Below are 26301 nucleotides of genomic sequence, written 5' to 3'. Positions count from 1 at the left end.
TTATCCTGCTGCTAAGGTTCAACACAAGTGTCGATTTCCCTTGGTCATCTGGCTGTGGAGCCTCTGATTACTGTTCTTAATGGGAGGAAGCACCTTCATCCCAGCTGTAAAAGCAGCAGAGCAAAAGACCTCATGTCCCATCCCATCCCATCCTATGCCATCCCCCTGCCCTCATACCCACCTGCCTCTGTCTGCCCTCCACTCTGTCCCAGATGTGTGAGACAGCTGTTATCTGGACAACCTTGTCCATAATTTCACAAAAATCATATCATTCACATGTACTTTTAAAAATCATTTCTGTAAGTTATGATTTTTTTTTCCTGTTCTTTTTACTCAGGTTGATTCTCAGGTGGGATATATAGGGACTGACAATTGGAGGGATTTGAGTAAAAGGCAGACATTTAAGGAAACATGTCTGCTGTAAGGAGTGTTTGTGATGTGACATCCTCAGTGGGACCATGCTTGCTGTCTTCTCCTGTACAAAAGGCTGTGTAGCAGGCTGTGTCTCTCCCTGTTCGAGGCAACCTTCCTCTTCATCAAATTCCTCTTGCAAGATTGGAAAACATTTGACAGCAAGGAATTAATAAGGGAATCCTCACTATTTCATGGATTTGGGGTTACAGACACTTCTGTGGAATGACTGATGTACACCACTGAAAGATTTGGCTCTTATGGTGTAAAATTCATTCCCTTTTCAAGACACAGCATCATTTGCTGGCACAGAGTAGACTTGACAGCAACCTTCCTAAAGAAACCCCCTTAGCTCTGGCTTTTGCAATCAGGTTCAAGAGGCTGAGCACATCTCCTGGGGCCCAGGGGAGAAAAAGCAATAACAGGCCTTTTCAAAGAGCACAAATCGAAATATGGCATTTCTTTCTTGGGAGAAATTGAGATGGGGTTATAGAGAATATCTGTCAGGATGTCATTTCCTGGTCCATAAATAAAATAGTTCCATTGAAATTAAAAGCTGAATTTGGAGACAGAATTCCAATAAGAACATCAAAATTATACTCTCCATGTCAGACTTGAGTGAAATGCAAGTGTTTTCCCTAAAGGCTTTGTTTTTTCTGTTGCATTACAGGTTTTGGTGAAATTGTAATCTCTAAGGAAAATTTATAGTGAGAATTTTTGAAGAGTAAATCTATTTTGAGTTGGTTCATAAATGTAACCAAAATAGTAAGATAATTTAGATGTTTGCTTGAATTCATCTAAGGAGACTTTTGAAAAAGAATTCAAAATCTATTGAAGAACAAAGAAAATTCAGTAGTGGGAGGGAAATAACCTGAGATAGGCCAGGGAACCAGCTGCCACTTTAGAAACTTCTGCTGGAGCTTTCAACAATGGAGGAATGAGATGAGTAAGTGTGGACTGTGATTTAGGAATTTGTGTTCTGATATTTTAGCATCTCCATTTTGCTGCTCCTGGATGTATTTACAGATATTGCTCTAGTGGTCAGCAGTACTGCCCAACTTGTGCAGGGGTTGTGCATCTGTGTTGTAATGTAAGGGAATTGTCCTTTCCCTGTGAGGTGGCACAAGGGAGGTGACTTTGGCAAAGGAAACCAACTGCTTTCTTGCACTGGGCAAAGGTCAGTCTTAAAAGTTTACAAGGATTTCATCCTCCTTAAGGCAATTTTTGTGAAAGGCGAAAACTTCACCAGCTCTAAATTATAAGAACTTCTGTTCCTGAACAGAAACAATTATAAAATTTTTAAGAGAGTTACAGTGGGCTGAAGTTGGGAATATATATCAAATGTTCAGATTTGTTCAGACCCAGGTCTGTCCCACTTGGCATTCTGTATCCAAAATGACTGTAGCTGAGCACCAAGGGACTAGTAAGCATACACTATTATTTCCCCAAAATATTTTCCTAGCCTTCAGCTAATTTCCTGGCCTACACCTCTGGCTTTTCAGCTTGGTCATTTCCCAAGCCTGATGTGACTTATGTAGTTAGCAGCCCCTAGTGCATCTCCCTTCCAAGCACTTGTACAATGTCCTTACTTCTCATCCACCTCCATGGCCATTTTCTGAAGGTTCCCACCACTGAGTTTGATATCCCCTTTATTTTGGACCAGAAGGGTATTTTAAAGAAGTATCTCATCCAACCTGTCCTGCTCTGCTCTAGGCAACCTCATGGGCCACAGGAGAAAGCAAGATGGTTCCTACCATAGATGGTCCTTTGGTGTGCCTTAACCTGGCACACCCATTTGCATGTCCTGCCTGAAGCAATGCCACTTGCATCCTGGTAGTGTTGCTCCCTCCCAGCTTTGCTACCAAAAAGCAGATATCCTCCATCCTTTCCTCAGAGCCACTTTAGCAGAGCCCAGGAGAAGAAGAGGTTGGCTTATCCTGCCTGCTGAGGAAAGAACCAAATTATGCTTGGTCTTAAGGTCAGGAAAAACACCTGTGTGGGTCGGTGATTTGCCCACCGTGACTCAGGGGCCTTTTGTGCAGCCCATGCAAATGCAATATGAGCAATTTATGTGCATCCCCTACCACCCAGCCAGGCGTTTTATTGTCAGCACCATCGCTGGCAAATGACTCTTAAGGTCACACACTGCATTTTCATGATCTACAAATCACTTTGTGAGGGCATTTTACTGCCTCTTTACCCCATAAAATTGCTAGATTAGGTGTAAGAAGAACAGGAAGTCTTTCCAATAACAAAGGTGCTGGAAATGAAACAACGTTGGCCTCCAGCAAAATGCAGTGGGGGCATTAACCATATTTCCATGCTGATATTGTCAGCTAATTCCTGAAACATAGCCTTAATTAATATATCTATATGATAATACTCTTGGCAGTCTCAAAATTAAAGCTGTATTGCAATTACTGAGTTTCTCAAAGCAAGTATAAAATTGATGAGTATTACTCACATGAATTAATTCCCCTTCACGTGATTTGGGTATGCCCATGAGCACCCATTAGCTGCCAGTTTCTGAACAAGCCTCTTTGCCATGCTGGGCTCCCTGAAAACCCCCCAGCCAAACCAAAATTTTGGTTCCAGGAGTAACATTTAACAAAACTTATTTGTAATACAGCCCTTCTCAAAAGGGGTTTTGGAGGCCATATCCCCTTGTGCAGCATACGCAGAATGGACTGTCCATGTAATAAAAGATCCATGAGGAATAGAAGAAGTACCAAAACTACAGGAATTATTTTCTGAGCCAAAATGCCGAGCTTATTTCTTTTGTGTTTTCAATCTTAACTAGAGTTCAGGATATCCATATGAAAGTCTTATCCAACTAGAAATCTTACCAGCCAACATTCCTTAAAATCTTCATGTAAGACATAGGTCCAACTTCCTTTTCTAAGCTGTAACTATTGCTTTGTTTGCAGTGGCTGGGATTATTTGGCTAGGCTTGGATTTTGAAACAGGTTTCTGGGTTCATGTGTGTAAAAAGGACTGATGTCTGGTTGATGGTCACTTTCTGAAGGCCAGGTCTCTTCAGTGTGTGCCCAACAAGCTCTAAACCATTAGCTATAGAGCTGTTCCAAGCTCACAGTTTGAAGGCATCCACAGTGCACATCTGTGTGTGTCCTGATCCAACAAGTCGACTGTCTCAGCTGGGTCTGGCAACTGCAGGTGTGATGTGACCAGTGATGGATGTCTCAATCTCTATCATCTTGTGCTGGCCTAACAACTCCACTCCACCTCTGTTTGCAGCCTCTAGGGTTTGTCTAGCTGAACTTGCCAACTGGTCCCTTCAGACCCTTAATGAGCCAGGTTGTCCTCTGTGGTCTCTCCATTATTCGAGAGCCTTCTGGAATTTCATATACTATTAGCATCAAAGTTTAATTAAAACCCATGGAGAAATCATCAGAAACAAGTGTCCTGGTGCATTTGGTAATTCCAAGGAGTTACAGCAGATGGGGCTGATATTGTTCTGTGCAGTTCTGTGGCTGGTCCACCTCCTCCTTCAGAGGGGGCCACCACCAGCACTTTGGTTCGTTTTTCCAGTACTGTAAGCAGAGGGATTGAAGAATCCAGGCAAGTGGTTGCAATTAGCAAATTGCTCTGAGTTTCCTTTTCAAGGTGATCTTATATGAGGCAACTCTGGAGTCTTCAGAACCATGCAGCAAGCAATGAAATACAGATTTTTCTGGGTTCTGGTAGGTACTCACAGGATTCTTTTGTTTTCTATTTCATTATGAAAAAAGAACCATGTGCTTCATATTCTCAAGACTTTTATCATAGAATCATACTATCATAGAATGGTTTGGCTTGGAAGGAACCCCAAAGATCATGTCATTACAATCCCCTGCAATGGACAGGGACACCTTCCACAGGATCAGGTTGCTCAAAGCCCCACACAACCTGGCCTTCAACACTCCTGGGTTTGGGACTGCCACACCTTCACTGGGCAACCTCTTCCAGTGCCTCACTACCCTCACTGTCAATAATTTTTTCCTGATTTAAACCCAGTTTTTTTAAATCTTGGAGTGTCTTTTCTCCTTTTGAAAGGATGCTACTTGTATTACAGCACCTCTGCTCCTTTGTTGCTGGCACCTAAGGAACAAAGAGCAATACTGAGATGTTTTGAATTGCATCTCAAGCAGGTCAAGCAGGGTTTGTTTGTTTTCAGTTATGCTTTCTCCCGACCTCCATTCTTCTCATGGATGGCTTTTCAAACACATCCCTGCAGTAGTCAGCTTCTTCTTTCTGCAGTCACATCAAAAACTCCCTCAGGATGCTCCTCTCTGAGCTGCAAACTAACCTCCCTCCAGAAGCCTCAGTCTCCTCAGTAATCATCACAGCCCTCAGTGGGTAGGCATAGATTGTGTGTAAAAAGGACAGACCTGCTCAGATCTGGTGTGGCAATGAAGGAATATTTCCTAATATTAGATATTATATTTAAGTAGTAGGGTGTGTCTGGACAGATCATTGTGACTTTGGCTAATTTAGACCCTTAGCACAGACACATTTCTGCTGGGAAAATTGCATTTACACAAGTATAGACTACTACTATATAGGAAAATAATATATTTGCAGTGTGATTAGGCACTTGTTTGTACTAAGTCTGCATCTTTGTTCAAGCAGGAATTGCTGTGCAGTTTACAATAGTTCCACATCTGTTTAGTACACAAGAACTAATTGCAGACTAGGTCTCAGTGAGGTGGTGAAAATGCAGGGAGGAGCAAAGGAGAACCTGAAGTAAAGAAATTAAGCAGAAAGCATCTTCCCCCAGTATGGAAGATAAAGCTAAAACTCTGAAACGCAATTTGACAGGTTGCGTGTGAAAAGTAAAAGATATTTTTGTTGCAGATGGTGGGAAAATATTCTTTGTTTCCAAAGGAATAAAATCAGCCAAAACAATTAAATTCATGTGGTTGTTTTTAGGCTTCTTTGAACAGTTTGCAAGAGCCAGGATTAGAAGCATCCTTTCCAATTTAAATTTCTGTGTATCGTCTTCTTTTTATTATTTTCCCTCTTAATCAGTAGTGTACAATGTAATTCAAACTGTCCTTTCTGTGAATCATTGTGATCTTGAAAAGGCTGTATGCCTCAGAGGCAGAAAAATGTTTTGTAGACATACCTATTTACCTCCATCTGTTACATAGTTCTGCAGCTCTCATGCTCATCAGCTGGGATTCTGCTTTCATGAATCAAATCAAACAGTTCTCTGCCTTCATCCAGGGAATAAAGCTCGTCCCTGAGTGTGGCAGAGCATCCATCAGCTCTGCTCAGTGCTGCCACAGCAGGTACCTGACAGGCAGCCGCTCCACTCCCCTGCCATGCTGCCAGCTCTGTGCTCTTGCTGCTCTCCCTGTGCCTGCACAGGGGCTTTGATATTGGCCTGGGGAGTTAGTTCAGGGACTAAACCAGCAAAACGCTTTGCAGAAACATGTGAAACTGTTGGTGCTGGGTTAGTGCCCGGAGCTGGTCCACTGGGTATCAAATCAAAGAAAAAAATCACAGATTCTTTAAGGCTGATCTAGTCCAAAACCCCTGCAACAAGCACACACATCTTCACCTGGATCAAATGGCACAAAGTGCTGTCCAACCTGATCTTGAAAACTTCTAGGGGTGGAGCATCCACCACCTTTCTGGGCAATCTATACCAGTGTTTCACCACTGTCAATGTAAATTAACTTTTTCCTAACATCGAATATAAATCTCTCTTCTTTTAGTTTAAAACCATTGCCCCCCTTTCCTGCTAAAAAGTTTGTCCCCAGCTTTCCTGTAGCCTAAATTAACCCTACTTCAACTTGAAGCCATTCCCCCTTGTCATATCACTACATGCCCTTGTCAAAAGTCCCTTTCCAGCTTCCTCTTGGATCTTCTTTAGGTACTGTAGAGGCTCTAAGGTCTTCCTGGAACCTTCTCTTCTGCAGACTGAACATCCCCACTCTCTCAATTTGTCTCCCTAGCAGAGGTTTTCCACCCTTCTGAGCATTGTCAGGCCTCCTCTGTTCCCACTCCAACAGGTCCCTGTCCTCCTTATGTTGTGGGCCCCAGAGCAGGTGGGGTTTTACCAGAATGGAGGTGAGGGGGAAGAACCCCCTTCCTTGGCCTGCTGGCCACACTGCTGGGGATGCAGCCCAGGATGCCAGCGCACATTGTTGGGTCATTCCAGTTTCTCATCCATCCTGTGCTTCTCAGTGTTGCTCTCAATCCCTTTATCCCCTGGCCTGGGTGCAGGGCCTTGCTCTTGGCCTTGTTGAACCTCACGAGGTTCCCATGGGTTCAGTCCTCGAGCTGGTCCCTCTGGTGGCGTCTCATCCTTAAGGTGTATTTACTGCACTGCAGGGCTTGGTACCATCACATGGATGGGAACAGATAGCTGAGTGGTATCATCCAACCTTAGGGACCTGTTGGAACCCCTCCCAAACTATGCTTAGAGGAGATGGCATTTCCTTAGTACCATCCTCCTAAAACTTGACATATAGAACAGCATTCATTTATAGAAAAATATCCAAAGTCTTTCATTCTGGATGGGTAAGGGCAAGGAGTTTCCATCATGCCAGCTATTGCAAACTAAAGAGAGATTCAGCTGCACCCCTGGTTCTCTGGGGGTATGGGGTTGACTGTTCCTTGCAGGTGTAAGGTGGATCTGAAAGTTCCCAGAGTGGTACCCGGCAAGCTCTTATCCTTGGACCTGAAGGAATATGTCATGGTCAAACAGTACTGAATTATGTGCTCCCATCCTAAAGTGCTCCCCTTCCGATTCCTCCTGTTCTTATTTTCCCTCAATCTGGTTTTCCAGATTTGGGCTTCTTATGATTGCTGTGTTGTTTTCATTTGGATTATGTCCATTTGCATTTAGGACAGGACCCGGCCATGCGGTTAAAGCCTCAGTCTTCATTTCCTGTTCCACTTCTGCATCTTTGCAGATTTTTCAATCACATCCCAAGCAGCATCCATCAGCTTTTTGCATGAGACCTGATAGGCAGGGCTCTGGCACAGCTTTTGGGTGGGTGACACCCGAGGACAGCCTAATCTGCTTGTAGCATCAACGGATTGCCGGATTCTCCACTTCACCCGTGGCTGTAATGCCGTAAGAGTCGAGGATTAAATCTTCTATCTCCATGTTTGTCTGCATGCTTAAACTCCTCTCCTGAGCCAAGAGGTCCCAAACAGTCAACAACAAGCTCCTTGCCAAAAGCCAGGGAAGAGGTCAGGCATCACTGGGAGCTCAGCCTCATTACACCACACTAGGTTCCACCCTGGTAAATCCGACTAAATCTATAATTTTTGCTCCCAGAGCCTTTGACTATCCCTCAACACCAAATGGGGAAATGTTGGTATGAGTGCCACATTTGTGGGAGGTTTTTTTCACTCCTGTCAGTATTGGAGTTACAGGGTGAGTAAGCAGTGCATCAATTATTGAATTATTTAACAACTCCTCTTGTATCTCTCCCCTTGCTTCAGGAAGCCTTTGTGTGTAGCTCATTACCTTGGCTGACAGCTGGTGCCTGATGTGCTACAAGAAATTGTGAACAGAATCTTCTTTGAAACAGGAATATTATTAGTGTTACCGGCTACCAGCATGTGTGCTTCTCCTCTACACTATCATTTGTTATCAAGCAGAAATGCAAGCTTTTTCTCCCTCTTCTACCTCTTCCTGATGATAGTGGCAAATGCACAACTAAAGATGAGTGCAAAGAATAGCGATGAGCAGTCCTGGTTCTCCCTTGGGTCACACAGCTGTGAATCCAGGAGGAGCTCCATTAAACTGAGCAGGGTACACCTGTGTAATTGAGAGCTGAACTCAATCAGACAGGTGATATCTAGAGGTGATGATAGGTGGTTTTAGTAGAGCACAGACATTCTACTGCCTGAAGGCTTCAGGTAGCTGCTGCAAGTCCTAACTGGCATAATCAGCTGCAGTGCACCAGTACATTTGTGTTTCAGTCTGCTCTTTAAATCACACTGAAATTTGGAGTGTTTGCCCTGGTGTCATGTGCACTAAGGATATTTTTCTCCAAAGATGAGCAGGAAGGGAGTAAAGGACTCAGCTCTGGAAACCTGGATATGTGATTGTGTCTGTTTCCATAAGAAAAAAAAACAACTGCACAAATGCACAAACAAGTGGGTTTATATCAGTAGTCAGAGGTAGGCCCACAGATAACATTTGGCCCACACAGTGCATCAACAGTCATTCTGCAGGGTATCATCTTTCTTATTTTAGAAAAGCAAGTTTTAGAGCTGCAGGGAGTAACTGCTGGCCTGAGTCCAGACAGCCTCTGCTAACCACTGATTTTTCCATATCCACCTTAGCTAGCCTTGGACACATGTACTGTGGTTTTGTAGCTCCAAACTGTCCTCTTCACATGTTCCTTTAGGTCAGCATCATCTGGCCAAGTTGAATTACCTGCTTTGGTGACCATAGAAGTGCCTCTTTTTTTCCCCATTGAATGTAGAATAAGCTAGGCTAGGCTAGGATATTTTGTTTGAAAGGGATGATCATCTACCAAGGGTCTGGATGTCTTGCTGAGAGGGGAATGCTGGGTTAGTTGAGTTGTGCCTGACCTTTTGTCACTGAATAACTTAGCTTTTCAGTGCTAGCTGCAAAATAATTGATTCAAGAACACTTCTTCCACCCTGTTAGTGACTGATGCATTTTCTTTAGGACTGAAAAATAGTCTGGGACAAAGAAACCCAAGCTTTTATTAAATTAGGTGTTTCACCTGCTGTGAGGGTGCTTCCTGCAGGTGAAATTTCCCTTCTTTCTCCAGCAGTAAGGTCCATGCTACTGCAATGGCGCTTAATGGGAGCTCAGGCTTCAGCAGCAGCATGAACTTATTGCCTGTGTCGCATCAATTCTTTAGGATAAACATTTACCCCTTACTTTGAATATGCACAAAGTGTGTCACAGCAGGACCTTGATCTCAGCTGTGCCTGCTGCTGCAGAGGTGGAGTAAATCATCAGAGCAGGGTCCAGTGTGACTCTTCTGGCTCATTCTTCTGTCTCTGCAGGGAAGGGTCTAATGTTACCCTGGGGAGCTGTAATCTAAACCGGATGGCATTGCTGACAGGCTGCCAGCCGGCTAAAGGTTTATTTTCCTCCACCGTGCCCCTCCCTGTGTTGTACTAAGTGCGTTTATTTGTTTCCCACATTAGGCATAGCACATCCCCTCAGAGAAAGCAGGCTGGTAGGAGGCTTACTGCTGTTGCTCTGCCTCTTGATGCATGGAGAAGGGAGGCTGGTTTCCAAGCTGGGTCATCCCTTCCAAGGAATGGGGTTTCCCATTGCCAGGAGGCAGCACGCTCGGGTCATTCAGGCAGACCTCACTGCAAGTGCCAGGTGTCTCTGGCTGACACGTGTGGCTCTGCCTAAGTGTCCCCAGAAAATCTGCTGCTAGGAGAGGAGCAGTGCAAAAAATATAGCAGTGATGTGTGAAATTACAGATCTTCAGCAACCCCAGTGCCAGGAGAAAAATAAGCACACTCATATAATAGGACTGTAGAGGCAGGATTCAGCCCTCTAGGGTCCCATCTGTCCTTTGGATCCTGTTCCAAGGATAACCTAGGGCAAATCATTGCAGTCCTCTGCTCCTTAGCTTGCTCTTTGTCAGCACACTGGGATACACAGCCTCAGAAATATGGTACAGGGTATGAGCAATGATGGTATTGTCTGCTCCAGTGCAAGGTGAGATAAACACTCCAGCTGCTCTCTTGGATTTGCTGCTCCCACACTGCTCCAGTTTCTGCGGCACAGCAGTGAGGAGAGGTATTCTGGTGAATAAAGAGCCTCTGTAGGACTCCACTCAAATTCAAAGACCCTGTCCTATGGATCCCTTTATACACATTTAATCTCTCTTTCCTTCCACATGGATCCTCTCATTGTTTTTCAGCTTTAAATTGACATCTATCTTCCACTTTCTGGGGAAGCAGAGCTGCAGTCATTTACAGCACTGTGTTCAGGTCATGCTGGAGGTAGACATCTCCCCTGGGATTGCTGCATTCACTCTGTTCCCTTCTCCCTGCATTACTGTCATGCCTCACGTACATTTTTACTTGCTTCTTTGGTGGACATCCATCTAATTAATCTTCACCTGGCTTCTTATCTGTGAGACAGGATATCTTCCTTAATTTCCCAGCACAGCTGCAAGAATTACAAACCTTATTGTTCCAGGGCTTTGTAATACAGCTTAAACCTTCAGGGTTGCCTTGCTGTTGTCACTGCTGCTCATGGCTGAGCAGAGCTAGCTCATTCTGAGTGTAATGTACCCATCATCTGCTGTTGTCCTTGGAGACTGTGTTCCACGAAGGGTACCTGTGAAGCCTTCCTTTGTCTAGAAAGCTTACCTTCAAGCATATAAAATCACAGAATCATTAAGGTTTGAAAAGACCTCTAAGATCATCGAATCCAACCATTAACCTTACGCTGCCAGTCCTACCAATAAACCATATCCCCATGCCCTGTTCTTTGTGGACAAATGGATTCAAAACCCCATGGAATCAAGGCAATAGCAGAGCTTTGCATTAAAACAGTGATAAATGAGAATGTCTTAGCAGCTGCACTGTTTTATCTAGTTGCTCTGGTCTCTATAAATGGCACTGCTTTAGACTCCACATTGTAATGGATGAAACTTGGGCCAAGCTATAGTGGTCTGAAATTCTCAAAATGACCAGAAAAGCCTTTCTTAGATGAAAATGAGAAATTTCTAGTGTATCTAATACAGGACAAGAAAAAAGGAAATCTAAGGTTTGGCCAGTGGTCCTGATTAGTCCTTACTCCAAGAGTCCTCATTATAGAGAAGGAGTGATTGCAGAAATTGGTCTGTGGAGCTGGCAGGTGTAGAGTCTGTGCAACCTCATTATCTCCGTGCTCCTTGTATTGAGCCCATTTTCATCCACAGCACAGGCTCTCCTCTCACCTATAGGCATGGAGGCCGTGCTGCGCTGAACACCTTCCACTCAATTATTTAAAATTCAGTTGCTATGGATCTACTCAAGGCGATCAGTTTAAAGAAAATGCAGATGGCCTCTGGTTTTGAGTTCCCTCTGCGCTTTGGTTAATTTGGTATGTAAAGGTATTAGGTTAATTAAATGCCATGTGTTGCATGGGGACTGACTGCATTTGTGGATTAATAAGTATCCCAGAGTGTTCTGTGCTGAAAGTCCTCAAGCTGGCAGACAGTTATTTCCCTAAGAAAGGAAGGTAACGGAGAAGAGTCCTGGGGAAATGAAGAAGTTTCCTGTTAATCCTGCAGTTGTTTTTCCTGAATGGGTAGTTGCAGTGTCCTTCAGGTTCTTGACCGAGTATCAGCCCTTGCTGGAGAGACTGGAAGAATTTAAGTGAAGAGAAGCAAAATTGTACAGTTTGCTTTGAGATTCCCACAGGGCTGGTCAATACAGTGAGCGTGTCAGCTGGCCAGGGGAGGACCATGGCTGGTGCGTGGAAATTTTCCTGCTAGGAGAAGATCTTTACCAAGAGCCATATTGTGAATCAGGTCAGAGGGTGTCCTGTGAGCAGCAGGCATGGTCGCGCCACAGGGCTAGCGCAAACCAGCCGCTGCGTTCGGGCATTCATGGTGGAGTACACGTAGAAAGCAGGGAGAGGGACAAGTACCACCGCAAACTTTTGGAGATGATGAAGAAGAAGAAAGTCGTTTTCGTGCAGCCATGCCCTGAGGTGGTGGAAGATCAGGAGAGAGACCAGGGCAGATGGACACTACTTCGCAATGTCAACCAGGTCCTGAAGCCCACGACCATGTTAGCGGTAAGAGAGGGGGTCCCAAGCCCTGAGCATGGCTGGAAGCTTTCAGGCTGCTTTGGAATCTGTCTTGCTCTTGATGGGATCTTTGTACTGCTTACGCCAGCTTCTCTCACCTTCCTCCTTTGTCCCCCCCACTAAGCACTGTAGCTCCCCTGCAGTGCAGCCTTCTTGCTCTTCACATTTGGAAGCTCCTCCTAAAGATCTTCTATGTGAGTTGTGTAGATCCCTGTGTGGTGTTTCCTCTTCTTGCAACGCTATTTGGTTGTCGCTGCCCCGAGTTTGTGAGGTCCTGAGGGTCTGCCCCAGAGCAATTTGGAAATTTTTTCTAGTTTGGAAGGGTATTAAAACCCACTGACTGCATTGAGGAGGAAGAGGCTGACCATGTTGATTCTGTAAAGGGTGGCATTCTTACTTTTCCAGTACTCTGTCATGTATTTTGGGAAATAAACTGCACCAGTGTAGGCATGAGGCAGGTTATGCAACTAACAAGCCACAGCTGGTAAATGCATGAATCCTCCTGAATTGCCCTGAAATCCCCAATATATCTGCTGGGTTTGGGTCTGATCCGAGGGTGATTGCTTCAGCAGAAGGAATGTAACTGACTTCCATGGGGTTTATGTGAAATTGATTGAAGTCAGAAAAGGAAATCGGTCGGCACTCTTAATAAGTGATGTTATTTTATAACTCCCTTGACCTTCCTGAGCTTACCAGCTTAGCCCATCCCATAAGACTTTTTTCACCAGTATTAGGAACTGCACTTTAATGGGTTTAAAAAGAGCAGTTTGAGGGGATGAGCATTCTGTGCATTAGGCAGACAAAGCGCAGAAGTTGTCTCAGTGTTAGCAGAGTATCAATTTACCTTTGGGAGAGCCTGCCTTTTATCTCAGCTGTGTGGTAATACACCATATGAAGCAGCCTGCTTTTACAGCTATTCAGTATTAGAGATTTTTTTTAAAAAAACAGCATTACAATTCTTGGATTTTTGATCAAGAGCAATTTTTACAGAGCTGCTGAGGTGTTGGAAAGGTTTTCTGCTGAGCAGGAACTGAGCAGCCAGGCTGTCTCTTGCTGACACCTTGATCAGGTTACCCACCGTGTGCATGAATTTGCCCAGTGATGCAGAGAGGATAACAGTGCTGAACATTCTGAAATGCTTTGAGAGTCTTGGATCAAAGCAGCTAAAAAATAAATGTTAATATAAATGGATTTGTAATGTATCTGTTCCTGACGCTGCCTTCATTAATTGTGATTTTTTTGCCTTTTTAACTAAGTTATGACATGTAAAGATAAGAAAGTTAATGAGAAAAATGTGTTAATACTATATTTTTATGTGGTGGATAAATAGACTTAGAGCTGCAGCACAACACTCTGAGGAAATGAAAACCCAAGCTGAGGACTGGATCCTGAGCTCCATGAAAGCAGGTTGACTTTGTTGATATCCTAGTGGAAACCTAGCCAGCAGCTGCCAAGGATAGAGTCTGCCACAGAATGGTTGGGAATTCCTGGTGTGTATTTTCTCCATGTGTGGATCCCTGAGTGTAACCTTACATCCTGGTGGTACTCACAGGTTTGTGTCTCTTGGAAGTCTTAATGAATGACTTGGATGGTGACACCTCCAGTTGCCACTGCCCAGCACAGAGATGAAAATTGTTTAGCAGCTATCTATTGGGCCAAACCAAATCTATAAATATGCTCTGTCCACAGAAATGGTTGATAGTGGATACTCAGGAAGGGGGTTATATCAGAGCACATGCAAAGTGATACATCCTGGTTTTCCCTTCTCCCTCTCCCAGCAGTTTTTCAGGACTTCAAAAGGTAGATACCACGTTTGCATCATGCTTAATAGGTGCAAGTGGAGCTGGTCCCCAAGAATGTGGTGTTAGGTGGGGCTACAAGTCCACAGCATTAATCTCAGGTGCATGAATGAAAACTCACCTGACTACTAGATTGCTCCCCATTTTAATTCCCTTTCACCTTGCAAATAGGGGTGGAAAATAATTCTGCTTTGTTCAGCATGGGTCCTGCTTGGGGCTTTAGTTTGGAGTTATTTTGGAGTTTGCTTTTGTATTGAGGAAAACAGCTTCTTTAAAAGCTTTTTTGCATTTGAGTAATTTAATATCCACAGAGCTGATAAGCAGATAGTCCCTGCCCAGCAGGACTGACAGGGGGGTATAGGATCAGTAGTGACATGAAGTGAATGGATAGGCATCAACTGCATGCTGTGTCTTTCAAAATGAAAACACAGAGATCTAAAATGAAAGAGGTAAAACATTTAAAACATGTAAAAGGACACAGCCTTTTGGGATTATGGATGCTAAAACTTTGCAAAGCTTCAGGACTCAAGTGAAAGTGCTCACAGGAGATAAAATCCACTGAGAAGTATTAAATACAAACAGCCCACCTACACATTGCTGTAGCTGGAAGAACTCCCGAAGAAGGGCAAATATCTGCCTCTCTGTTTATGTTCTTAACCCATCTTTAGTCATTCCCTTTTCAGCAGTCTCCAAGGAATATTTAATAGTGGTTCTCTGCAAGGAAGAAAGGTGCCACAACCCTCCAGACAAGGCTTAGCAGAGCTCGGAACTATCTCCTAAATGTGACTTCCTAAGTTTGTACATTACACAGAGGAAAACCTCTACCTGGGCAGGTTTTTTCTGCCTGTATCACTGTTCTGTAACCATTCTGTGACCAACAACCACTCATGAGCTTGAGAAGCAGAGAGTTAAGGCAGTGGGACAGCGCAGAGTTAGGTCTATATGCTGTGTGGACCATGCTCTGCTGCTGGCACCTCGCAGGGGATTTCACAGATTCATGGAATCATTAGGGTTGGAAAAGATTTGTAAGATCTTTGAGTCCAACCATTAACCCAGCAGCAGTGTGTTCACCACTAAACCACATCCCCAAGTGCCACGTGCAAAGCATCTGCTGTCCTGAGCCTCTGTGGAAAGGGGTGGTTTGTGGTTTGCCAGGGAAGTCATTTGACTTGTGCTAAAGACTTGGCTACAACATCCACTGCTTGTATCCCAAGGGATGCTGAACTCCCTGCAGCACTGAGTGTAACTGCTGTCTTTGTTCCAGGGGGATTATGTGTGGATGGACCTCAAAACCGGACGGGAATTCGACGTTCCCATTGGAGCGGTGGTTAAACTGTGTGACTCTGGACAGATCCAGGTCGTGGACGATGAAGACAATGTACGTACAAAGGCTTGTGATGTCCCTTCTTCAGCTCTATGACCTTGCTAGGCCAGGGGCCCCAGGGCCATGATAAGCAACTTTGTTATGGCCTTCCTGTATGCCCTTGGGAATCAACTGTGCCATAGTTTTGTATTTGTAAAGACAAAACAATGTTGTGTCCCTGTTTTCTTGGCTGTACTGGGAGTGCAAAATTGAGAACCTTCTTGAGAACAATGATAGCAGAAGCTCCCAAAATACATTTAGGTAGTTTTTTGAGCAAACCCACGTACACCTGAGGTTCCTCTGTTGTTATCTAGTCCTTCCTGACCTCCTACCAATACCTGATGTGCCAAAACACTGTTTCTCCTTCAATTTCCCACCTCTGTTTTTGTGCAGTGCTGGCTATTTTAGAGTAAGGCCTGTATCAAGGTGGTTCTCTGTGCTTCTTTTTTTTCTTGCTGAGATAATTCTAAATGCTCTCACCCCCTTCAAGGGTAATAAAGATTTGGTTTGGCAAGGTCCTTGTGGGCAATTTGCAGTGGTTTTTGAAGCCCTTAGAAGTGCTGAGTCCAATTAACACTGCCAATAAAAGTATGACTTTGCCAGCCCTGTCCATCCCCTTCTCCTTTTCTAAATCATCTTCTTTCTTCTCAACAGTATTTTGTGGGAGAGGGTTAGCCAGTGATGTGAAAATGCAATTGTGAAGGGGAAGACAAATGTGCTATTTGTTATAAACTCTCCTGATGTGCTGGATGACCATGCTGCCCTGGAGGAGGCTCCTGCCAGGATGGCTTGTGTCTCCTGTCTCTTGTTGCTCCAATAAAACTCCAACAAAAAGATGTTTTCCTCCTTCTGTTACAAATCTTTCAAATTCATCACTGCCTTGACCCAGGAATAGAAGCTGTGGCTCATGTGTCAATGATCTCTTGTGTGTGTCCTTCCATCTGATCCTTCTCTTTGGGGTGGGCTGTTTGTGTCTTTGATCCAAGTGGTCTCTCATTTGACTTACCTTTCTGTGGCCTTGCTCTTTTCCCAGGAGCACTGGATTTCCCCACAGAATGCCAGCCACATCAAACCCATGCACCCCACCTCCATCCATGGAGTGGAGGACATGATCCGCCTGGGGGACCTGAACGAGGCAGGAATTCTCAGGAACCTGCTGATTCGCTATCGGGAGCACCTCATCTATGTGAGTGTCCACCTCACCTCTGGTTCTGCACTCCACCCCCTGCTCTCCTTAGCTCAGGAGAACCCATGTCGGGGGAGCCCTGACTGAACTGAGCATCTGGGTTTCTACCTTCGCCTTTTCCCCGGTGGTGAAGGGCTTCTGACTTTGGAGGACATTGCAGAGCTTCTAGATGCCCCAGTGAAAGACCCCATGAGTTAGGTGATGGGCAAAGTCCACACCACCTTGCTGTCCTGCCCCTGTAGAAGTTTTGGGCATGTGCATTAGCTTTCTGCATACAGAGTAACCAGTTCAACCCAGGCCATGAGCATGCTGTAGTAATCCTAAAGCAAAAACTTCTGTAGAGGTGTAAACTACGTGCTGAACGTGACCCTTCTGCCCTGGACTATTAATATATTTAACCCAAGGGGCTGAAGACAACCATTGCTGGAGGTGGAAGGGGTGGAGAAAGGATGATGAGAGGCATGCATGAAATAACTGGGAACAAAGAAGTAAGCAACTCCCAGAAGAGCTCTAAAAAACCTCTCCAGTCTGAGTTCATGGCTTATTAGCCCTGTGCTGCCTGGGATGCTGGCAGTTGATCTCTGAGGACAGCAGTGTCCTTCCTTAGGTCAGCTCAGTCATGTCATGCCCAGTGGACCCAGTGCAGCCTTGCCAGTCCAAACAGACATTCACAGCTTGAGGGGTTTACAGGGAGCCAGTCAGGGCTGCATCTCTCTTCTGTGTGACAGCATCACAAAGGCCACCTCCCCAGCAGGACAGGAGTCAGCGTTCAAGTCTCTGTGCTAACTTTGTCAGTGTTCTCTATGCTGTGTAGTTTTCTGCAAACTGTTCAGACAGAAATTCAGAGTGCACATGTGTTTGCTGCTAGATAATGTACTCAAACAGCCTCTGCAAATATGGAAAATTTGGTATTACTCTTAAATCCTACAGTTTTCAGAGGTTCAGGTAAGTGCTTGCTGTGCCTTTGAAGGCCTTTTCAAAGCCTCCTGGTAATTTGATTTTTAAAAGGCTCTAGAGACTACTAGATTTTCAGTCTGGAAGGAATTGCAAGACAGTCAGACTTCACAGATAAAATAAGCTCACAGAGCATGAGTGAGATTTTATCTATCTATTTTGTTTGTTCATCACTGCTTGATGTCCAGTGCTTTTTGATCAGATGATTTTGGGTTAGGGCTGGGCAGTGATGGAGCAGAAAGCACTCTGCTGCACAGGCTGTTAATATGATTGATAGCTCCTTGCCCCTCTCTGGGAGAGATCCATCTCTTCTTTCAGAGATGGAGTACAATCCTGGAGGAAGGGGACATGGTGCTGAAAAGGCACCCGTAAGTCCCCAAAGCCTGGGGGAGAACAGAGACCTCCAAATGCATCTCTTCTTCAGACACTTTATTTGTTGTGCATGATGCCTAAGGCCCTATAGTCAGTTTAGACAAAAATACTATAATCAGAAAATTATTCCCACATTAGATGAACTAAGTTTCTCTCTTTGTAATCAAATTGTCTTGCCATTTATAATGATAAACTAGCAAGTTAATAGCCCAAATTCATACTTGAGGTGGTGTCTCCATGGGCCTCCGTGGCAGTCACCAGAGGTGTCAGTAGAGCCAGCAGAGACAAGACTGCCTTTCAGTCATGCAAACAGAAATGCCTCTCAGATGCTCCAGAGCTGAATGGAGTTTGAATATCATAGAGGAGTTTATGTTGGAAGAAAATTTTAGGCTGGAGGTCTACAGTCCAACCTCCCTCAGCTCACAGCACATCTGTCTTCAAGGTTAGGTGCAGCACTCACGTAGATAACTGAATTCAAGCAACCTGAATGCCACCCAAGAAGTACAGATGGCAAATAATTTGTAGCTGATTGGCTCATTCAAGGAACTTGAATTTACCCATTGAACATTGCCCCTTTTTCCCCTGCTTGTGGGCACCCTGCAGTGGCACAAAGTGGATTCCTGCCACTCTCTCTGAGAAAGTTTGGATTGTGTTGGATATTTTTTCAGTGTGTCCCTGTGTCTCTTTTGGGGTGTCTATTATCCAGCAAGTGCCTGTTGCCTCTCCAGGTGACCTGAGGTCCTCAGATACAATTCTGTGTGTACAGTATCATCAGATTGCCTGTGAATACACCAAGCTCCTTCGAAAAAGCTCTGTCTCTGAGCTCCCTTGCCAAGCTATGCACAGGCATCCAGGAAGATTAGGAACACAAACAAGCACTGTCCAAAGTGTTGTTTGGCAACATCATCCTAATAAGGGCTGATGCAAAGGGCAGCTTTTAGCCTGGAGGTGAGTGTGGGTGGTGATTTGGCCTGAGGTGACAAAATAGCCACATCAGTTTCTCTACAAGTTCTTCTGGTCCGATGGTGACAGTGCAGTGCAGTGTGTCCTACAGAGTTCCTGCCTAAGGGATGGCCACATCCCACAAGGACATTTGTATCACAGAGGTTCCAGGTTACTGTGTCTTGATTGCTCCACACCACTAATGGCTTTGGAGTGCCAGCCCAGGAACTGGGCAAAGCACGGCAATTAGAGCCATCTCAAAATCAGAATGACTCTCAAAATGACAGAGAGTGCATAGCTTGATAGAGAGGTATGCACACCACTTGCGTCTACAGGTGTGTAGTTGGAGGCCAAGGAGCCCAACCTTAGATCTCAGCTATTAGGAGTGATGGCACTAGGAGGAGTAGATTTGTGTCGGATGTGGTAAATATTGATGATAGTGTTGCAAAGCCAAGGTACCACCATATGGATGCCATGTGTGCAGGGGACACCCAGCCCACTGAGGTGATTTTTTCCTGTGGTATAATTAGCACTATCTTAAAGACAGTGAAGTTTCACTGCTTGAAAGGATTTCTGAGCCTGCTGAGTAAATGATTACTTTTCCAATGGAACTTCAGTTCCTCTTGTTTCCTTGTGTCCTTAGCTTTGTGGAGGATGTAGTTCTGCTCTAATAAAATGTAATTTCCCTTTTTCTTCTCCCTCACATTTTATTCATAAGACAAACTGCGGCGGGAGGGTAAGTACAACTCTTGGCAAAGTCATTTGCAATTGCTGTCATGCCTTCCACAGGATCACCTTTTTTTGTTCACCATTGTGGCCTTCTCATTTACTTTGCACCACCATTGCTACTGCTTCATAAATGCATGGAGAGCATTCATCTGCTTTGGTGCAGAGCTTGACCCACATGGTGAAGTTGTGACATGTTCCCAGAGATGGGAATGTGCTTAAAGCTTTAAGTTCTTCTCAGTAATGACCTTAACTTGAAGGGAAGAAATGTCTGCAGCAAAATATGAAAAACTTCAACAAGGGCTTCTTGCCCTTGGTTTGGCTTGCACACAGCAAGAGAAACTACACTGAATAGCAAGAGAGTCTGGTAGGGAGTTTGGACTTGTGAGTAAGGTTAAATCTCTTTATCTAGAGATGAAACCAGCGCCTGCTGCTGCTCTCTAAGGGCTGCCAAAATGCAGTAATGTTTGGTAGAGCTTTAACCCCATAACAATCCAGATGAAGTCAGCCATGGTGTTCTGGGTAGCGAGGGAAGCAGGCTCAGAAAGGATTTGTTTGGGGCTAATTAAAATGTAGGTCATGCAGGCAGTAATGAATTTGCTGTGAGATGCGGTTCCTGTGGTCAGCTACAGCAGACTCCCTGCTCTCAGTAAAGCTTTATTTTTCCGATAGAAAAGGGCTTTGACATCACCCAGCAATAGAAACCAGTAAACTACTATTTCCTTGGAAGTGCCCTTTGGCCTCTGATCAACAGAGTGAAAAAAGTTTTGCCTTCTGTCAGCTGTAAGAATTGGGCAAATTGTGATTATTTATCAACTAGGAATGAGCTACGAAAACAAGCAATAGTACAAGAGTTCATGCTGACAAAGGGTTTTGTGGATCACAAGGGAAGGGTCAGTGGGAGCATCCAGAAAGAATACCTAATGGTTAACACCTTTAAAAGCCTCTCTGTTTACATTTCTGGCAGGGCAGACCAGTGTGATTGAAATCTCTGAAAAGGGATTTCAGAGACCTCTGCAAGGAGTTAGATTATTTTTTTTTTAAAAGCTCAAGGAAGATTAAAAATGTCCCTAAAATTAATGTCCCTAAAAATGTCCCCTGATGATAAATTGTAAAGAGGAAATTAAGGAAATAAGGAAGACTCAAAGGAGTCTTCATTAGGGATCTTGCTGTCATAATGCCATTCAGAAATTGAGCTCCCTCCTCCTCTGAGCACTGAGGTTACCTGTTCTGTCCCCTTTGAAGGCTTCTCTGAAGGGATGTCTCTGCTCCCTTTTTTCAATGCCTTCTTTTTCTAAAATCCTGTCTACATGATTTCACAGCCAATTTCTACCCTTTGGAGTTGTGACAACATTGTTCTGGAGCTCAAAGAGCTTTTCTCCCCTACTGGCACATAATCCCGCGTTACAGAGAAGAGTATTGTGTCCTTTCTCAGTTAGCACTGCAAAGTCAAACCTCATAAGGGACTGAACTGAAAGTTGCTCTCTTGTGTTGGCCATGAGAGTAGAAGGTGAGGAGCCCCTAATGGCTTTCATCCTCCCTACGATGGGACACAATTGCCACCTACTGGCTGCCTTCAGGAAACCTGAACTGGTGGCAAGTTTTGTACAGATGGTGGCAAATTATTTCTTCTCCCTCACAAGCATCCTTGGCTGTGCCACTTTGCTGCTTTGTGCAGAAGCCTTACTAGGTTTAGGCCATGCAGATGAAAACCCATCAGGATTATATGAATGTTGAAATTGCTTATTTTGTTTCCTGAAAAAATATATGCAGTAGTGGGGGTGCTTTCACAGCTGGTTCCAGCAGGAAAGAAAGTTAAGATTAATCTTTTAACTTCAGTTGCTGAAAATTAACCTAGAGGAAGTGACTTGAATTCTTTGAAGTCACAGAGTGAAAGTAGCCTTCATCTCATGCCCCTGGGCTAACCCAGGGTGGAGGCCCATTGGCTCTCCTGCTCTAGACACTGACTTTTAGACAGATGAAACAGGGGAAGGAGGTCCTTATTCTCTGCCTTGAGGTTGGGATGTGGTCAAACCTCCTAACCTCAGCACTACATCTGAGCAAGATAGCAAAGTTCATGAGTCCTTTGATGAAAGGCTTGAGAGAAACAGCTTCTGGAAGGGCAGAAATGAAAGAGCAAGATACTACAGAGGGGTTTGCTACCCAAGGCCCACGACAGCTGGACCAAAGGCCATTTACAAAATAGATGAGAAGGGATATGTCAGGACTTTGTGGAAAATAGCCATCTGCACAGGATAAGGTTTAAACTGAAGTATGGAGAGATTTGGTTAGGCAGAGATGGAAGAGAAGAATGCATTGCAGAGGGAAGTTTAGCAGCTGCTGTGGATTGATAAAAACAGATTAGATAGTCATCTGTCAGGATGGTTTAGATCCAGCTGGTCCTGCCTTGGCATATGGGAATGGTTGTCAGGTATCTTCACCTATGGTTTCTTATTGTATGTACAATGCAGCAGATATGTATGGATATATGCTGGTTCTGGTGATATTTTTGCAAATATGAGCTTCTCTTAAGACTCTGAATCTTAACTGAGAGCATACAAAATATGAATTAAGGCTTGAAACCATGCTGTGCATGAGCAAGGCTAAATATGAACCGATTTAGGTACTTTGGGACTTCTGTTCCCATTTTAACCCTGTCTCCCCCTGCAAGCATCTCTGACTTGAGCATCATCTTTCATCCAGCTTTTAAAAGCCTTGATTTTTCTGGCCTCCATCCACATCCCATCCAAGCTGCTAAAGTCTCTCGGCTACACCTCACTGTCCCCATAAACCTTCATGTGCTTCTCCTCCAGACATACACTGGTTCAATACTGGTGGCAGTAAACCCCTACCAGCTCCTACCCATCTACTCACCTGAGCAGATACGCCTCTACACCAACAAAAAGATTGGTGAGATGCCACCACACATCTTCGCAATTGCTGACAACTGCTACTTCAACATGCAGCGCAACAACAAGGACCAGTGCTGTATCATAAGGTGAGTTGCTGAGTTTCCAAATGGGCCATAGCCTGAAAGCAGATGCTGAGCAGATGCTTGATTTGGAGCAGCTTATCAGATAGAATCAGACATTGAGTGACTGATTAGATCTTCCATCCACATATTCCCAGTGCAGAGGAGGTCTCTGTTTGCAGTCCCTCTGTTTCTCGTAGAGGCACTTTATCGATACTTTGGTATTTTACCCGTGCAACTCAATAGATCTCATATTCATTTTTAACCTCCACTTTTCAGTTTAAGCTCAATACTCCTACAGACGTCAAAAACACAAACATCAATACTTTCTGCACAAGGGAGGGTCGGGGACAAGCTTGGTCACTGGACCTGTGGTCATTCACGCTCCTGAACAGTGTTTCCATGCATGGCTCTGCTCTGGACCGATCAACCTTGGGCACCAAGGAGTGCCTGGTCACAGTTATGCATATAGTTCCTTCCAGTATCTGTCCCAAAGCCAGATTTGATGTCCTCAGCCCTCCAACATGATCCTATAAATTCTGAACCTCCAGTCTTTTTCGTTTGAGGCATCGTTTTGCCCAAGGCATGCCTACCCTAAGTTTCATTGAATGAAAAGCCATAACTCTGGAACATCCCGTGTGCAGTATTTCAGATACGTGATTCTGAAAAGGCCATTCAGTAAGGCTTATTTTGCTGGTCTAAAAAAGCATCATGGGGGGCCCATAGGAGAGTCAATGCAGTGTGCCAGTGGCCTGAAAAGTGAAACTATTTGCCCATGGGGCCAGGGCTAGATACCTAATGTCAGGAAGGTCTATTTTGGTCACTTATTTTGGCTAGCTCATGTATCAGACACGGCATAGACTCACCCGAATATTTCTGCCCAGCCCTTTCACAAGATAACTGAGGTTATCTTTCAGTGCAGAGAAAAGTTTGAGGAATAACTCTGGCTTCCTGCCCCATAAGCTTCTCCTCTCTCCCCTGCTCCTGGTTAGAACAAGCCTAGGAGACCTGTGGAAGTCCCTCCTGGTAAAAGGCTGCATCTCACAGTCTGCTTTATCACAGCTCAAGAGTGGTGGTGATGTCCCATGGGAACAGCTAGATCCTGGACCCAGGGTCATGGTCTGGTGATCATATCTGGAAAAGCACTGACTGAAAGTACTTCCCAACCTTCTTGGTGCTGGTTGAATGATGGCATTTGCTGGGGATACCCAAACTCAAGCAACAGCTTGGGTCAAGTGGAACACAGAGAAAATCTGGATCTTGGCTGGAAGCTATCTGATACCATGTCCTATCATTTGTCCCACAACCAGGTTTGATCATCCTTGGGGTGCTGGAAACCCATCCTTAGTGGTATCATCCCGCCCACGCTAACAGAAGAGACACAAGAGACAGAAGTTCCTTTGGAGACAGAGGGAGGGACATTGGCAGGGATGCAGCATGGCTCTCACTGACCTCCACTCCTTTGTCTTTGCAGTGGAGAATCTGGAGCAGGGAAGACAGAAAGCACAAAACTGATTCTGCAATTCCTGGCAGCAATCAGTGGCCAGCACTCCTGGATTGAGCAGCAGGTCCTGGAGGCAAATCCCATCTTGGAAGGTGAGGCCTCAGATAACAAAGAATTCTTTTGCTGGAAAAAATAAGAAACAGATTCAGGAACCATAAATGTAAAACACTTATGTCACAGTTTGAGTTTCCAAAAAAGTGACAAAACTTTTTTTTTTAGGTACACTTTTGCTAAATAACGCATTCAGACTCTTTCCATCTGAATTTATTTTTCACAAGACTAATATTCTCTAAGCTTTCAATGTTTCCTTTAATATTTTTGACAACTATTGTTGAAAGCAAAGCATTTCAGCTAACCTGTATTATTTTTTCAACTATTTTGTTACTTTAAAAATCAGGGGGAAAGTGGTTTTCCACATAAAACAGTACTTTTTCCCCCAGAAAACACATACAAAACCCTGAATTTTACCTAATTCTGTGTGTAGTACGTAAAAGTGCTGATCAATACTTTTTTGCTCTTTTGAAAAATCTCACCACCTCCTCTGCATGCAGAACTTCAGTATCCCATCAGTGCTGCATTCAGCAAACTTATTTTGTGCTTTTTTTGGCCATAGTTGCAAAAATCCTATTCCTATTCTTAGGAATGGTTCTAAGGAATAGGAATCCTATTCCCATTCTTAGATGGCTCCATAAAACATCAGTTTAATAGGACCTGAGCTTCACAGCACCTTGTGCTGGCTGTATGCAATAGCGAACCCCACCTTTTCCTTCCAAGACCAGTGAATGGCAGCAGAATGCAGAAGAAGAAATAGAGGAGTCCAAGAAAGAACCAGATAATGAGAATCAGCTTGTGGCCTTAATAGGTTCATTGGCAGGCTGTTACTGTGATCAACCCCACTGTTTTAATTGGATATCTGTAAATTAAATAGGTTATCTAACCCTCTTGACCCAAAATGATGCCAGATGTACCTTTTATGCTTATGCAGAAAAACTGTATTTTCTTTGAAGAGTAACATTAGGGTTGTCCTTTAAAGATAGAGGTTTGATCAGCCTGATCTAGTCGGGAAGTGCCCCTGCCCTTGGCAGAGGGGGTGGAGCTAGATGATCTTGAAGGTCCTTTCCAACCCAAACCATTCTATGATTTTTACCTCCTCTGCTTGGTGAATAACCCTTTAGGAACCAACAGAAGTGTGACAAGCACACAGGGCACTATTGAATATGCACTTGGTCACTGCTGAGATTCAGGAAAGAGAGGCTCTGTAATTCAAGTGCATGTCCATCACCTGCCAGAAATCCTGGATCAGAAATTGCAGGGTGTGCTGGTTTAGGGCACTCATCCACACCCAACAGAGGATGGACATGGATACCTTTCTGTGCACAGTCTACTTGCAGGGAGAAGTCTCCTGCTGGAGGTTGGCTTAGTTGTCTGTATTTCCCTTTTGGAAGCATTTTCCCTTTTATTTCCCTCTCAGTCATTAAATCACTCACCAGCATCTCTGTCATTTCTGTACAGTGTTACCTTTCACACTGCAGCCACTCTTGCTCAACTCTCCTCTCATTTCATCAACTACCGCCAAAATCCTGCTGTCCTAGCCCTACTTCCTGGATTAGATCACCCCATTCCCAAGCTTCCTCCTCTGTGCTCCTCTCTGTATTTCCAAGGAAAGTCATCTGATATACATGTTGTTTCCTCACATTGAGATGAAATTGATCCAGCCCAACTTAAGGGAAGGTTTTGGGGCTGCTTTTAACCCTCTCAGCCTCACTCTTTTGACTTTTCCCCCATCATTGAGACCAGATCCATCATCCTCCCTGCATCAGACCCTCTCTAACGCACCATAATTCTTGCAGCTTTCGGGAACGCAAAGACCATCCGTAATGACAATTCCAGCCGGTTTGGGAAGTACATCGACATCCACTTCAACAAAAGGGGAGCTATAGAGGGGGCAAAGATTGAGCAGTACCTGCTGGAGAAGTCCCGGGTGTGCAGGCAGGTAAGGTGATACACCTGCAAGGCACGGGCAGCTGACCTTTGCCATGCTGTTCTCCTCACAGAGCTGGCACTTGCTCTTCTCCTGCAGGCCCAGGATGAGAGGAATTACCACGTGTTCTACTGCATGCTGAGAGGAATGACCGTGGAGCAGAAGAAGAAGCTGGGTCTTGGGAAAGCCACCGACTACAACTACCTTGCAATGGTGAGAGAGCAGTGAAACAGAGGTTTGGTGGGGGTAGGGTGATGTGGTGAAAGGTCCTTAGCAAGGGAAAAGGAAAAGAGAGGTGCTTCTGCAGCCAAGAGCTGCTTTG

General features: G+C 44.6%; 1 protein-coding gene across 1 annotated transcript in view; it reads left to right on the top strand.

The window, feature by feature from the left end:
- The window catches only part of MYO7A (myosin VIIA), a 99052-nt gene that overhangs the window by 23825 nt on the left and 48926 nt on the right, over positions 1–26301 (top strand). The window contains exons 3-9 of the mRNA XM_058018514.1: positions 15245–15358; positions 16377–16529; positions 19516–19533; positions 22337–22521; positions 23969–24090; positions 25849–25991; positions 26079–26192. Of these exons, the coding sequence (XP_057874497.1) occupies positions 15245–15358; positions 16377–16529; positions 19516–19533; positions 22337–22521; positions 23969–24090; positions 25849–25991; positions 26079–26192 (849 nt within the window). The remainder of the gene's footprint in view (positions 1–15244; positions 15359–16376; positions 16530–19515; positions 19534–22336; positions 22522–23968; positions 24091–25848; positions 25992–26078; positions 26193–26301) is intronic.

Source organism: Melospiza georgiana, chromosome 2, assembly GCF_028018845.1.
Source record: "Melospiza georgiana isolate bMelGeo1 chromosome 2, bMelGeo1.pri, whole genome shotgun sequence".
NCBI classification, from domain to species: domain Eukaryota; kingdom Metazoa; phylum Chordata; class Aves; order Passeriformes; family Passerellidae; genus Melospiza; species Melospiza georgiana.
Note: the sequence above shows the minus strand (reverse complement) of the source record. Positions and strands in the feature narration are given on the sequence as shown.